This window comes from Dreissena polymorpha, chromosome 11 (assembly GCF_020536995.1).
Source record: "Dreissena polymorpha isolate Duluth1 chromosome 11, UMN_Dpol_1.0, whole genome shotgun sequence".
Lineage (NCBI taxonomy): Eukaryota > Metazoa > Mollusca > Bivalvia > Myida > Dreissenidae > Dreissena > Dreissena polymorpha.
In genome coordinates this window covers 65,538,548-65,553,484 of record NC_068365.1, presented here as the reverse complement: position 1 = coordinate 65,553,484, position 14,937 = coordinate 65,538,548, and the positions used below count along the sequence as shown (strand labels likewise).

The 14,937-nt window shown below is 32.8% G+C and overlaps 1 protein-coding gene and 1 long non-coding RNA gene across 3 annotated transcripts; both read right to left on the bottom strand.

Annotated features, from left to right (window-relative positions):
* Positions 1–3,039: 3,039 nt before the first annotated feature.
* Positions 3,040–13,849, bottom strand: LOC127851069 (uncharacterized). 2 transcript variants are annotated; one of them, XM_052384544.1, is made up of 4 exons: positions 13,729–13,849; positions 10,985–11,885; positions 4,169–4,235; positions 3,040–3,438 (listed from the first exon to the last, which is right to left on the bottom strand). In XM_052384544.1, exons 2-4 carry the CDS (start codon positions 11,867–11,869, stop codon positions 3,257–3,259), a joined length of 1,134 nt encoding a protein of 377 aa, XP_052240504.1. In that variant the 5' UTR covers positions 11,870–11,885; positions 13,729–13,849; the 3' UTR covers positions 3,040–3,256. The 2 variants fall into 2 exon arrangements, with proteins under 2 accessions (XP_052240504.1, XP_052240503.1); XM_052384543.1 differs by lacking the exon at positions 13,729–13,849 and adding an exon at positions 12,949–13,088.
* On the bottom strand, positions 8,560–9,931 carry LOC127851079 (uncharacterized). Its single transcript, XR_008035651.1, has 4 exons — positions 9,832–9,931; positions 9,214–9,276; positions 8,888–8,962; positions 8,560–8,675 (listed from the first exon to the last, which is right to left on the bottom strand). It is a non-coding gene; the product is annotated as an uncharacterized LOC127851079 (long non-coding RNA).
* Positions 13,850–14,937: the final 1,088 nt, after the last annotated feature.

The following is a 14,937-nucleotide window of genomic DNA, read 5'->3' as shown; positions in this document are numbered from 1 at the left end:
TTAATACATGATACGCGCAACACACAGCACATGCCAATTTGTCATTGACTTTGGTACAAATTTAACCTTCGACCTGTAAGAGTGACCATAATTATTGAGGTAGAGTTTTAAACGCGATAAAACATCTCATGATAACACTTGAAGTAAGTTGTTTAAAAATCGCATGGTTAATGGCGAAATTGAATTACGCACAATCTTCGACGTACTAAAGCACGCGCTCAAGCCCATACACACGACAAAAACTCATCCAAAGCCACGACAAGCATTCTCGCTTAGTCTCATCTCATACTTCTCTATATTAAGTCATTACAAGTCAATTTCAGCGAAGGTTTCCCACTTTATTTTAAATGATTGGTTTACTTTGTATGTTCCCTCAAATTGTTTAGTTCAATATATATCCATTTTTTAATTGTTCTTTTATCTGATAAAAGTATATTCGTGGTTGCGTTTTGTAATATTGTTCAGGCTTTTTCAACAACCATTTAACACGTTGTTTTATCTAATTAGTCCACAGTCACTGTTCCCCTATAGTTATCGTTGGTGTCAATGTCAGCCATCGTGATGCCCTTATCTTTCAACTGTGTGATTACTCTGATACAATCCATTCTGAAATAAAGACAATATAATAAGAGCTTCCAGTGTAACAGAATGTTTTCTCCACATAAGAAATAAGGAAAAATGTGCGGATGTACGAATTTCAACGGTATCTTGAATAATCTTATTTTTCTCCGTCTAAATTGTTTAATTGTAATGGAACTAACTTATACATATATTGCTATTACATATTTAAATATTTGCGTATTTCAGCGACATGCCTTGATTGACGACTCAATCATAATTGCGAGTACGCAGCATCTATGACATCAAAACTGATCGTGTATTTCAATTATATCAAATTGATAATGTATGCATGAATCCAGTATTTTCTTCAATTTGAAATAGGTTTAGTTAACCAGAAAGGAAAATGAGTTTCTTTACGCACACCATGAAATGGTTTGTCCCCGTCATCTTATTGTTACTTTTGTTTCAATGTAGAGTATTGTCCACATCCACACGTGCGATGAAGTAATTAACTATAAACCCCATTATGCTTTAGTAGTATTTAAATATTGAATATTATCTCAAACATTTAGCATTTTTAACTTCATATGTGTTCTTGTTATATGTACCTGTGCTACACATACTTATATCGTTGCATGCACAATACAGTTAATACATACTCTGTCATGTAGGCTGAGCTCCGAAGCTCTATGCCGTTCAATACAATGGCGCCATCACTGTTAATGGTAAACAGCAATTTCCTTTGAAAGGCTAGCTTAAGCATTCTGCAAATGTTTTTTCCGTTGTTCGAGTAAGGGAGATCCACGTTCACATTTAAAGCCTTATACATTTTGCCATCCTAGAAGAAACAATAACAAGAACTGTATGCGCGCACGAGTTTATAAACTTGATTAAAATTTTTTGCTTTTGGTGATTTGTCGAATGTTTGTTTCACTTGTGTCGTTACAAAAAATCATTGCATTCATAACTTGTTATTGTAGTGTGTTTCTATAACTACACTACAATTCAATTTGATCATTTGCAACGAGAAACATGTAAACTCTTGGTTGTAAGCAACCTTCACAACTTCAAAAACGTGTTTGATCACTCCGGGAAACAAAATTGATAAATTTTCCTTCATTAAAGCCAGTATATGCCTTCTTGTTTAAAGTTGTTCGCTTGCACAGTGCTTGGTCATAGTAATTATATATTTTCACGAATCACATAAAAGTAAACATTATAATATATATTCTAAAACGGCACGCATAAACTCACATATACATTTGGAGACTTTACTAAATCAACACTTTTCAAACTTAAATATCTCAGTGATGAGTTAAGATTTTAATTTAAAATTGCACATGTAATCATTTGCCTTTATTTCGTGCAAGATAACGATACAATCATTCATTCTTAACAATCGGGCGCTTTTGCACGAGTGGTAGGTGTGGTTTCATCTTTTTGTACGTAAAAATGGTAAAACTCTATATGATTCTACTTTTATGTCAAGTTCTACATTTAAGGAGGATTAAAACACCAGGAAAAAATAATATTAATTTAAAATTCAATATTTCTCGTATCAAATTTCCGGAGCGCAACAGCGCAATCGGCACATCATAGGATATCTTCCCCACTTGCTGAAGCATCCGATCGTCACGGATGAATGATTTAATCGTTTGCATATACATACTGTAATCGAATGATCGCATCTACAATTTTACATAAAAAATATTTACTAATAACTGAAATGTTTAAGTTTGAAAAATGCTGCGTTAAAAAAAACTTGGTGTAGTACAACGCTATATAATTTCAATTTAATTTCAATTTCATGATTCTCGGTTGGTTTTTACCAAGAAAACATAACATTCATTATACAAATAATATGGCTCCTATGACTTTTCATGAGCACGATGTTGCAAGCCGGTCGGTCTTTAAGACGTGTAAGATAATGCGTTTTACTTGTCACATTATTATTTTACGATATACGATTTTGAGAATTTTACTTGTTGAGCGATTGTTTTAATTTGTTATTTTTGATATTTTGTTGTTGATCAATTTCAATTAAATTTACAAGAAATATTCGATATGTGTTGAATAAGTCCGAGTCTAAATTTTAACAAAATCCGTTCTAAAATAAGGAAGCTATATCGATTTGAATACGTGATACATCAGAAAAGTCTCCAAGTGTACAAAGTAAATCAGCTTAAGTTCATTATGTTATAATTGTGAGCATTCCAAGCTCGCGCTTAGAAAAAACAGTTGAGTCGATACATTTGCCATATGTGTGATAATAACTTGTTTTAGAAAAAAGCGTCGAGCAAACTCTTTCAGGTCTAGGGTGGTATTCCATAAACATCTTAAGTCATTTCTTAGATAATTACACTTAAGGTCAAAATTACAATGTTTTGTATTTCTTTATTAAAAAAGGAAACACCTTTTTTGATATACCTTAAAAGTATTGACAAATAATGTTATTGCCATGTAAATCTTGATGCCAAACTATTGAAATATGAAATGAAACACTAAAGAAATTTTCCCAATTTAAGGATAAGAATAAAATTTAATTTAAGATTCTTCTGGAATACGACCCCTGATAAATTTCTAGCATAATCTATATAAGCATCACAAATAAATAATTGAAAATTATGAACACACAATTTTAAATTTTATTCCTCAACTGGTTCTTTGGAAATCAGGAGGTTCGCCTTTAACGCGTTCACCTTTTGGGGCATGACAAAAATAAAATGTACGTACACTGCCATGTAGTTTTGTAAACGCGACTTATACATACCGATTGTTGTCCATTTAAAAACTCGTACTTAATGCGAACATGGGGTGCGGTCTTATGTACCCAAAAATGTATCGCTTCAACCGTCATCTTTCCAGGAGGTTGATTACCTAAAATAATATTTTACATATTTTGCATTTCTTTCAAAATGAGATTTACTTGTACCAAATTTATATAATGATTGCACTACATTTTTAACTTAAATCGACAACATCTCAATATTTAAATAACTAATTTTCTAACAAAGCTTTTAAAGGGAATTTTTAAAGATTTTGGCATGTATTGAAGTTTGTCATTAAATGCTTTATATTGATACACGCACGCACAGGATCTAAAAAGCTCCAGTATAAATAAGAATAAGATTAAAGATATAAAACAGTAACCCTCAAATGGGCTCGAACCAATGACCTCTGGAGTAAAAGTCTAACGCTTGGAAGACTCGGCCATCCGTGCGCATAGAGAATTGATACATTTTATACTTTATATAAGCAATCCTCGTAGTGTAACAAAATATAACGACAACAACAGAACTCTCCAAATTATTCAATCGATTCGTGTTGCAACGCTTTATAATTTTCAGGTTTTTAAATAGTCATAAGATGCATATAATGGATAGTTTAGAGCATGGTTAATTTTCATTATTTGCGTTTCCTCAGAAATATCATAACCAGAACGAAAATGTGCGAATCTGAAACAATTCTTTTCAATTTTTTCAATTTACCTAAACGTGAAAAGGTCCCTTTAAAAGTTCTCAGCCCTAACCCGTGGGTTTCACGAATGCTGGGCAACATGGGTTAATTTTAATCGATTGATCAATTCTGTTTGTACATAAAATGTTACCGGACGCAAAATTCTTCGGTTGTGTTATTTTCCGCGCACAGCTTTCATCTGCATGTTCAGGAGTCCCCTAAAATATATAACGTTTGGACAGAAACTACATGCATGGATTTCAAAATCGCTGAAAAGAAAAAAAGATGTTTTAAATTTGTTTTCATTTAAGTTCTGCGATGAATTTTTCATTAACACATAAGTTTTTTTAAACACCCCTTGCTTAGCATGGACCGTTCAAATATTAGTTACCTGAAGTTATTAGATACCGTGTTGTCCGTCCTTCCGTTATGTATTTCTGTTTATCGATAAGTCATGTGTGTACTGTTTGAATTGTGTAATGTATGAAGTCATGGACCAAAAAAGGGATTTTAATTAAAACTTATACAATCTTTATAACGCTTGATTTATGTAGGGAAAACCTTCGTCTGGTCGGGAACTTATTGTTCATAGATTTCCTTAATTGATAAAACTCTACGCAGAGTTATCGTTCCATGCTCTCAAATACAATCACTTCTAGCACAATAAAATCCTACCAGATTTGGTAGGATTTTCATTTTGTGTTTAGGCATTATGTTATGAAAAATAGTATCATTTTCTTTAATATTGTGAAAATAGTGTATACATTTAGGTTCATAATAATATTTTTTAAACTAAAATTAAAAAGTAAAATTAACAACGGGAAAATCATTGTACCACGTGGCTCAGCTATCATCAAGTGGTTGGTGTTGAAGGCAGTAGTCCGAGAGCCCACGGGTGTTTATTGCAAGTTTTGAGGCCAAGATTTTTTTTTGTATATTTGAAAAGGGTATTTTATATCCTTCCAGAAAACCCATTTCTTAAGTGTCACAGCCGTATATATCTATGATTTTTTTGGTAAAATCACTCAAAATCGAAAGTATTTCTGCTGATTTCTGGAATTATTAAATAAATACACATTTTCAGTCATGCGAATTAACCCAGGGTTTCCGTTTTGGGGTTTTAAAATAGGTATCAGAGGCCTGTTCGATAATTCAGTGAAAAAAATATAATTTTCCAGGTATTTTTTTTTAAAGTTAAAAACCACAAAAATTCTCATTTTTTAGCCGAATTAGCCCATTTTTCAATTTTTAATTCTGCAAATGCTTTTGCAAAGTTAACAATTTCCAACATATTTGTCTAATTAGTGTTTTAAAAACACACATATGGCCTCCTTGTTTCATTCCAACAACGACTTGTTTTGATCAGCATCTATTAGTGATTTTGGGGGGAAATGAATAAAATCACTCACAAAACTGCTGATTTCTGGAATAATTTGATTTAATTAGATTTATAAGACATGTGATCATTATAACAATCAAATATTGTTCGCATATATACAATTGCACTCTAAACAAACCATGCAATAATCGCAGAGTGATTTTAGGTTAAAACCACTATTTTTTTTTACAGTTTATGTAGGTTAAAAACCACTAAATTTTAACTAGTTTAGCTGTTTTAGTCCATTTTTCAGGTTTTAGTTCATCGAATTTTTACTCTACTGAAATAATTTTCAACATATTAGTCTAAATACTGTATTAAAAACACACACAAGGTTCTCCTGATTTAATTCAAACATGAACATTTGTTAATGAAGACTTTTAGTGAGATTTCAGGAACAATAAACGAAATCAAACACAAAACTGCTAATTTTTGGAATAATTTGATATAGTTAGATTTAAAAGACATGTGATCACGATACTAATAAGCACTCTTCGTCTTTGTACATATGCGTATAACATAGCTCAAAACAAAACATTCCAATGAGTACAGTGTACTTGTAGGTTAAAAACCACTAAATTTTTAATATATTCTTTCTTTTTGAGTCATTTCACCTGATTTATTTCAGCGGTTTTCATACCCACTGCAAATTTCGAAATTTATCTGCTGACATTTTAAATGATCTAACATTGCTTAAATATGCCCTTTAACATATTCAGTATTTTCAGTTAAACATAATCTGATGTATTGATATTAGTGTTTTTAGGTTGAAAAAGGACCACTTGGTCCTTTTAACGACTTTTTTGATTTATTACAATACTTTGTTACGGAACGCAAAAATCTGTACTATATGTTATACATTTACAGTATCATTATAAACAAAACATTTACTAACATTTTATGTCACACAACTGTTACATGTAACAACATTTGGCATGAAAATCAAACAATTATTTAATTTCATCTAGACATTAACCATACTTTATGTACATAATAAATTATTATATTTCATACATGTACTGTTTTTCATGTTCACACATCTACTAGAATTTATCACGAACAATTCTTATCAACATAAAACAATAGTTTAACTACGTATACTTTTTTTTTTTTTTTTTTTTTAACAACATTTGTCACGAAAATCAAACAATTATTTAATTTCATCTATACATTAAACATACTTTGTATACATGATAAATTATCATATTTTATACATGTACTGTTTTTATGTACACACATCTACTAGCATTTATCACGCACAATTCTTATCAACATAAAACAATAGTTTAACTACGTATACTTTCAATAAATATATATTTTTTTAACTAAAATGTATTTACAAAGTAAATAATGACGAACATTATAATTGTCATCCGGCCTTGTTATGTACTAAGTATGTGTACATCATAAATCTTTCACATGACTAAAAGCAACCATTTCCATATTCATCTATGTGTAAGTAAAGTCATCCAGTTGTGCTAGTACATTTAAGCAAATGCCAAAACATGATTATTCATGCTAATATTTCATTGTTGTATTAATCAGTATTTGAACAATCTTCGTCATCACCATCGATATCATCAATCTCCAACTCAACTTCATCAGTGTCATCTGGCTCATCAACGCTCTCCGAAAGCACACTTTCAAAGTCTGTAGGTAATTGTGGTCCAGAAAACCACTTCAACTTAAAGTATCCATCATCTTCCAACCATCCATTTTCTGTTGGATCCAATTCCAGAGGGACTGCCTTGTGAGCATGCCGCCAAATATACGACACCAAATTTGTCCGTAGTAGCTTTTGGTGTAAAACAGGTTTTGAAGGAGGTAGAAGAGTGGCATCTGCACCTTTAATTTTACCGAGTGGTTGTGCTTCATCAGTTGGTGCAAACTTTGTTCGGAAGATGGAGTATCTGACACTTTCAACATCACATAATCCTGGCTTCCCATACATCGCACAAACAAATGACTCAATAGTACTCTCTGTTTCTGGTGTAAGTTCCTGACTTTCTCCAAGGGCAGCAAATGCTTTCTGGAATAATGTAGATTTCTCGACAAGAGAGAATGGCCTAACCTTTCCCTTGCGGACAAATGCTGCAGTGTAATCGCAGCCTGTAAAAGCATGCACTGCAGGTAAGGCATCACAAATACTTTGCCCAAGGACGGATCCGAGCTTGTTGACTTCTATATATCTCCTGTTGTTACTGCTACTTTGTCGGTGTCACTACAGCGTATGACTACATTTTGTGAGTCTTCGGTATGTTGCGCAATGTGATGAAGGTGCCAGATAATACGCGTGTCTGCTTCTTCGTGTTTACAGGCCAAATCGCCTATTTCAATGCGACTAACTGTTTCCTGGTCTGACGTGAACCTGTAACATTTGTCTTCAAGCCCAAAATAGAGACAACGGTCCTTCAAAAATGGTGCATATTCATTTCTCGCCCACTCTTCTGACAGGAAAACCAAAAAAGAGGTCTTGAATGACTCTGATCGCAATGCTTTATGAAATTCCTTTGGTCTTCTCTGATCTCGAACAGACACAATGAATCCACCAACAACTGCGCTACGCGATGTCCTTTCAATGTCTTTAATGGATGGATGTCTGTACGTATCACACACAAAGTCCACACGGGAAGATAAGCCGGACAATCGAGAAATTATCACCTGTGCTATCTCGGCAAATGTACTCGGCAAAGCGGTCATTGTCTGAATCAAGAACATGCCGTCAATGATAGTTGCGTCAATTCTTTGGGGTGGTTCACTTGTTATTCTGTCTTCTAGAATCTTCATTAATTTCGATTTATCTGTTTTCATTACACTCCCATCAACATGTGCTAGGGAAAGTGGCACTGGCGTTAGTGGAAACGAGAAGATTTTCTTCAGATCTATTTCAATTGTTGTGGCCAAGTATAGCAAGTTTAGTGTGTCTGTTCGACCAAGCTTACTTGTTTACTTCTTTGTTGAATTGATTGGTTTTATTTGATTTGATCTGATCTGGATTGATTGATTGATTGATCAATTGATTGATTGATTGATAAACACTCTTGGTTAATCGGAAACAAGATATTAAACAAACAAAACTGATGTAAAAACAATTTGACCGAATGACAGACTCAAACTGTTTGTTTTGCATTTTATTTCATTAATAATCTCTAATTTATTGCGACATGAATAAAATAGAGTAATCTTTAAGTTTAAATACCAGAAAGTAGAAGTTATTCAGGCAGTCTAATGAAGCACAGGTCATCCATCAACATACTGCTCACTTCTTCTCTGTTAACATCTGAAATGTATTTTCTAAGTATTAAATTGTATTATTGGCTTGTAGAAATGCAAATATCAAAGTATTCTTATCAGTCAGATTGAATTACTGAACTCATTCCATTGAAACATTACTTGTGTGACAACATTATTTTCAACAGTCCTACATTCAGGAAATGTTATTTTCATATTTCCATGCCTTTTGAGTGATTTTCAAACATGTACCATTCTTACCCCCAAAACTGGTACTCGCATGTGAGGGTTTGAGTTGTCAATGCACAACCAGTTTGACGACCTAGACAGCAAGACCTGAAATATACAATACATGTACTGTTGTTGTGATTGTTGTAGTACAATCAATTTATGGATGGATAATTAAACAATAACATATTTGAATAGTAATGAAGAAAGATAAAAACAGAGTAAATTGAAAACATTTTTAACATAGTAATAAGACTTTGAAAAAATAACTTTTATAGGGCAAAGGCAGGTAAAAGAATTTAGAAATTTGGTGGTTTTTAACCTTTTTTAATAAGAACTAGAAACTTCATTCAACCAACCTGCATAGTTTGCTTGATGCTGATAAACATTGTTACTGTTCCCTTTATATCATTCAAACATTTCTGGAAAGAAAAAATGACTCTGTAGACCAAATGCGTATTTAAATTCAGAATTATAAATGATTATCTTGGCGTACATTATAGTTTCGCTAAAAAAGGCAGTCTGTCACTGGGATTTGTTATACCGTGATGATGTGAAAGATTATTTAATGACACACAATTCCACAGACAGCCTCATAGTATGACTAACGTTCAGCATGATGCCCGTAACTTTGGGAGCACCATTTAAAGTAGAATTTATCCGAAAATGTGCATAACCGTATACTATTACACTTTCTAAAAAAATGAAAATGACCCTTCTGTACCGTTTCTCTTTTTTTTGTGTAAAATGCTATTCTAACCCTTTTGTTGAAGTACTTATAGTACTGTTTTACCAAGGTATGCTGAGTTAACATGCACAGATGGTCAATATGAACTGGAAAAGTCATCAACATGTCATACACAGGAACTGTTCGATGTTTAAACATATTTCAAACAAACGGTTATACTATATAAAATTAAGCCTATAGTGTATGAAGTTTGAAATAGTACATTAATAGATGAAAAAACATTACTTACCTGAACTTATACTTGTAAATCTAGGCAAGTCCTTCTGTTTTTCATAATTTTATTTTGACCTCTGCAGACCGATCATGGCGTGTTTAAATCAAAGGGAAGCAACTTTTGTAAAAGTGGTTCAAACATTAAACAGGTCAGTATTGGTCTATTAACAGGATTTTAAAGAATATATATACTATGTTACCAATGTTTGGACATAGAAATGATTGCAGTTTTTTTTTATCGTAATTAGATTAATTAAATCATATCACAAAAGGCAAAATTGTGTAAATTTCATTTTTCTCAACATTAAGCGGTTTTTAACCTATAAGCAAACTGTGCACACAATCTTGGCATAATGTAAGCATTTGATTCAATATTTTGTTTTGTGTGATTTTATATACATATGTACATGAATGAACAACATTTTACCATTTATAATGATCACATGTCTAATTAATGACATTTTGGAGCAGAAACCTGCAGTTTTGCGTGTGACTTAGGTCGTCCCTAAAATTAGTGTTTTTAAAACACTAATTAGACAAATATGTTGGAAATTGTTAACTTTGTAAAAAGAATTTGCAGAATTAAAAATTGAAAAATGGGCAAATTCGGCTAAAAAAATGAGAATTTTTGTGGTTTTTAACTTAAAAAAAACACAAAAAAACATGGAAAATTATATCTTTTTCACTGAATTATTGAACAGGTCTCTGATACCTATTTTAAAACCCCAAAACGGAAACCCTGGGTTAATTCGCATGACTGAAAATGTGTATTTATTTGAATATTCAGAAATCAGCAGAAAAACTTTCGATTTTGAGTGATTTTACCAAACAAATCATAGATATATACGGCTGTGACACTTAAGAAATGGGTTTTCTGGAAGGATATAAAATACCCTTTTCGAATATACAAAAAAAAATCTTGGCCTCAAAACTTGCAATAAACACCCGTGGGCTCTCGGACTACAGGGATTCGATCCAGCTAAGCTGGTTCCAGTCAAATCTCTGCGCATACGTTGTGCGTTGAATGTCGGTAAATTAGTTGCCTTATATAAACAAGTAGAGGGTCGTAACAGGAGGTTCACAACTGGTGATATTTCCGGTGTTTCATTGTTGTTGTATAACAAGGTTGCAGCCTGAACGATTTTGTCTTGTGACAGATGAACACTTACCGTAAATGAAGCATGTGTATCGTCAACTATTTCTTCGCTTCCATCACAAGCCTCCTGAAGTGTTCCGATTTCAAGAATTGTTTTCTGAAGAATATTTTCCAGTGTTGGGTGTTCTTTAAATGTGAATTTTGTAATATGGTTTTTGAAGTTTGACTCCTTAATAGCTGTTCTTATTTCATCAATTTCAATGGCCAGTTTTTTAGAATATATAAACAAATGCCGTTCTTGGTTTTTCTTCGATAACTCCTCGATTTTTTTTCCACGCATTTGAATACGAAGAGAAACGTCTTTGCAGATTTTTGCAAGTTCAACCAGACTGTTCATATTTTCTTTGTGTTTCCTCTCTGTGGATTGTTCTGCTTTGAACTGTAACTGGTTAAGCCTTAAATCAATTTTCTTTCGAAAATCTTTAATTGCGTCAATAGATGAGGCTCTACACTCGTCATTTAGTTTAACATTTCTGTCTACACGGACCTGAAGGTCTTTTATTTCGCCTTCGATTTCGTTCAAAGAGACCAGAAGGGCATTCGCCTTTTGTTCATCAAACTTTGTTATATGTAGATCAACGATTTCATCTTTACAAGTCATGTGGTCAGCCAGTATACATCGACCACATATGGTTGCATCATGCCTTCCACAATAAAACGACTGAGGGTCTGTTTCGTGCTTTTGGCATTTTTGTTCATGTATGTCTTTTTCTATGGGTACCGATAAGCATGTCTCGTTGTCTGAGTTATCCAACGGAAACACAGCATGACTAGTAAATAAATGTATCTTAGTATGATTTGAGAAGCAACTTACACCAAGCAAAATATTACAGTTTTCACAGAATCCAAATACGGGTTCTTTAAAGCAAAACCCACATACATCTGATGCCAAAGCCATTCTGAGGTGTATTTTCCTGAAAAATATAAAATATGCATTGTCTTGACTAAACACGGTTGTTTTAAAGACATAGACACTACATGTAACTTTTACGTAGATTTCGTACGATTCCAATCAATTGTCCGGAACATCTAATTAATTCAGATTTTGAACAACTATTGTTTCTAACAACCATCTTATCGACCATCCTGGATGAAAACAACTTAATTAAATAACATCGTATCGAATATATTAAAGTAGCTGTCCGTGATAGTTTATAATACCGTTAACAAAATCCCAAATAGTAAAACAAGGTGTTTTGTATTCACACCATGTGTTTTATTGTCATAGTGAATTTTATTCCGAAAACAATAATGAGAACTTGAATTGTGTCAAAACGTAATTGGCGATAAGTATGATGTTAATGTGATATACTCTGTTGTATTATTATTGTGTTTTAAACACACATTTTTCATTCCATGCCTTCACACATATAAACTAGGATCTAAATCGAAATGCTTGTTTTATGTTGTAAGAAAACAAGCTACACATCTGACCATTTTCAATGCCATAGCAGTACACTCAGTTCATCGTTAATGAATAGGATATTAAAATTATTAGATAAATAAAATATGATAGTACATTGTACTGTCTATATGCTTCTTTAAATTAAATCGTTTAACTTCAATAAAAGCATTGGTATTTTTCCTTGTGCAGTATCGTGTCGTAACAAAAGTTGAAATCCCAAGGCAATAGTTTGACTTCTTAATCAGACACAATCGCGTACAATCTGCATTTGTCAACAAATGTGATAATATGATTAAGGTCAAAATACAAGTCACAATCCGACTTATTACTGTATAATGGACCACATTCTTCCTTTGGTATAAACATACTACTTTTTATTAGTTTATATTGGTGTACAGGCTTCAAAGTGACTTGAAGACTACAAAGCGAACGTTTATATTTGTAGTTTTTAACATGATCACACATGCATATTTCTACTTTCGATTTCAAAATTGACAGTCGAGCAGTTCACCGCTTCGTTGCTTTAATAGGCTTTACTACAATTAAACAATAACACTTTCACATATACATACCTTATCTATTATTCCAATAACATAATTCATGTAATAAAGAAAATCTAACGCGATTATGTGTAATTATGCAACACTGAGTCTACATTGACACGAATCGAAATAGAAGAGATGGGCGATTGTCGATTTGGTGAACGATACATACTGTGATACAAAGAACAAGAGACACATTCAAGCCAACTTGTATATGAGGAATAGGCAATTAAATCATTCACATTATGATCAAATCCCCCAGTGTTAACATTTTAGTAATGTTTTTTTTTCTATAAACTATAATTAGCATTCATCCGTCCTTCCGTAACGTATAGCCCGAGCTCCGGGTTTCAAGAATTAAAAGCCACACATATGAACTTAAAAAAATGAAAGCAATATTAATATATCATTTTAATAAAACGTCCAGGTTTGATGATTAGGGAATTCCCCAAGCACAAAAAACCAGGCAATAACTCTGACTTCTTTATCAGACACAATCGTGTTGCCAAAAATCGTGATAACACGAGTAAGGCCAAATTAAAAGTCACAATTCACCTTATTAGTTTATCATGGACCACATTCGTCCTTTGGTATAAAATACTATCTTAATTATTTCATTTTGGCTTACATGCTTGAAAATGAATTTTAAGACTACATATACAACTTTTTTATTTGCAAAGTGTGTAACATGTACATACATGCATACTTCTACATTCGATTTCATAATTGACAGTTTAGCAGTTCACCGCTTCGTTTCTGCTTTAACTTACTTTACTTCAATTAAACAATCACATTTGTACAAATACATACCTTATATTTTATCCAAATAACAATATGCTATAAAGTAAAGGTGACGCGATTATGTGTAATTATGCAACACTGATGCTATATTGACAGGAATCGAAATAGAAGAGATTGGCGATTGTCGATTTGGTGAACGATACATTCTGTGATACACAGCAAACAGACACATTCAAGCCAACTTTAATATGAAGCATATGAAAATAAATCATTCACATTATGATCAAAGACCCTAATATTAATATTTTAGTAATGTTTTTCTCTATAAACTATAATAAGTATTTGTCCGTCCTTATGTACATGTAATGTATAGCTCGAGCTCCGGGTTTCAAGAAATATGAGAAATACATAACTTAGAAACAAATAATAAAACAAATATTAATATATATATTAATAAAGTTTCCAGTCTTCGTGATTAGGGACCAATTGATTACGATAAATCAACGCTCAAGCTATAACTTTGGGTCTGATCAATACTTTATTGACCGCTTGCTACTGCCTTAAAACACAAGACTTCAGATCAGACACAAAAGATCTTAGGTCAAGTCGACGAGACTCCGGGTCAATTAAGTCGGGACACTTGTTCCTAAAACGCGGCTTTAATATTGGGACGCAATTGATGCGAGCTTTTGATGGGTGGTTATCTAGATTTCTCGGTTCTTAAGACGCTAAAAGATTATTGTTAGTATCAAAGCGCTCAATTTCCATATTGTTCTTTAAAACAATATTGACTCCCCGAAAACAAAATTTTGTTAATACGGGCAAAAGCCCGCGAAGCGGGCATTGACCGTTCATACATATGGAAATTAAGACATAAAGTTACATAAGAATACCACATATGGATGCGTCTAAAAAAAAATTGTGACGCGACATATATTTTCGCGATGCTATATATGACCTTGAACAAATAAAAACACTTTGACATATGCTTAATCTCATGTAAATATATACCTCAGGAAAAATTATATCAATGACATCATAATTGTGTAGCAACTCGCACTAAATATTCTCGCATTATTTGTTTTTCTTCGCAACCGTTCCAGAGTTAAGACATTACTCAATTATCTCCCCTGAATACGCATCTTCAGTGGGTGTAAGCCGAAGACTGGTTCACTACATATAGTGACAGTCTTTTCCAAACACAATTTACGTGAACAAAACCCGTCTTAAAAGTTAAATATATTGCCGAATCTCAGATTTCTGTCGAATTTACTTGCT

Coding starts and splice junctions, on each gene's coding strand:
- LOC127851069 (XM_052384544.1), bottom strand. CDS start 11,869: ATGGCTTTGGCATCAGATGTATGTGGGTTTTGCTTTAAAGAACCCGTA. Junction 4,236..10,984: donor ATACACATGCTTCATTTACG/GTAAGTGTTCAT, acceptor TATATATTTTAG/GGGACTCCTGAACATGCAGA. Junction 3,439..4,168: donor ACCGAAGAATTTTGCGTCCG/GTAACATTTTAT, acceptor ATATTATTTTAG/GTAATCAACCTCCTGGAAAG.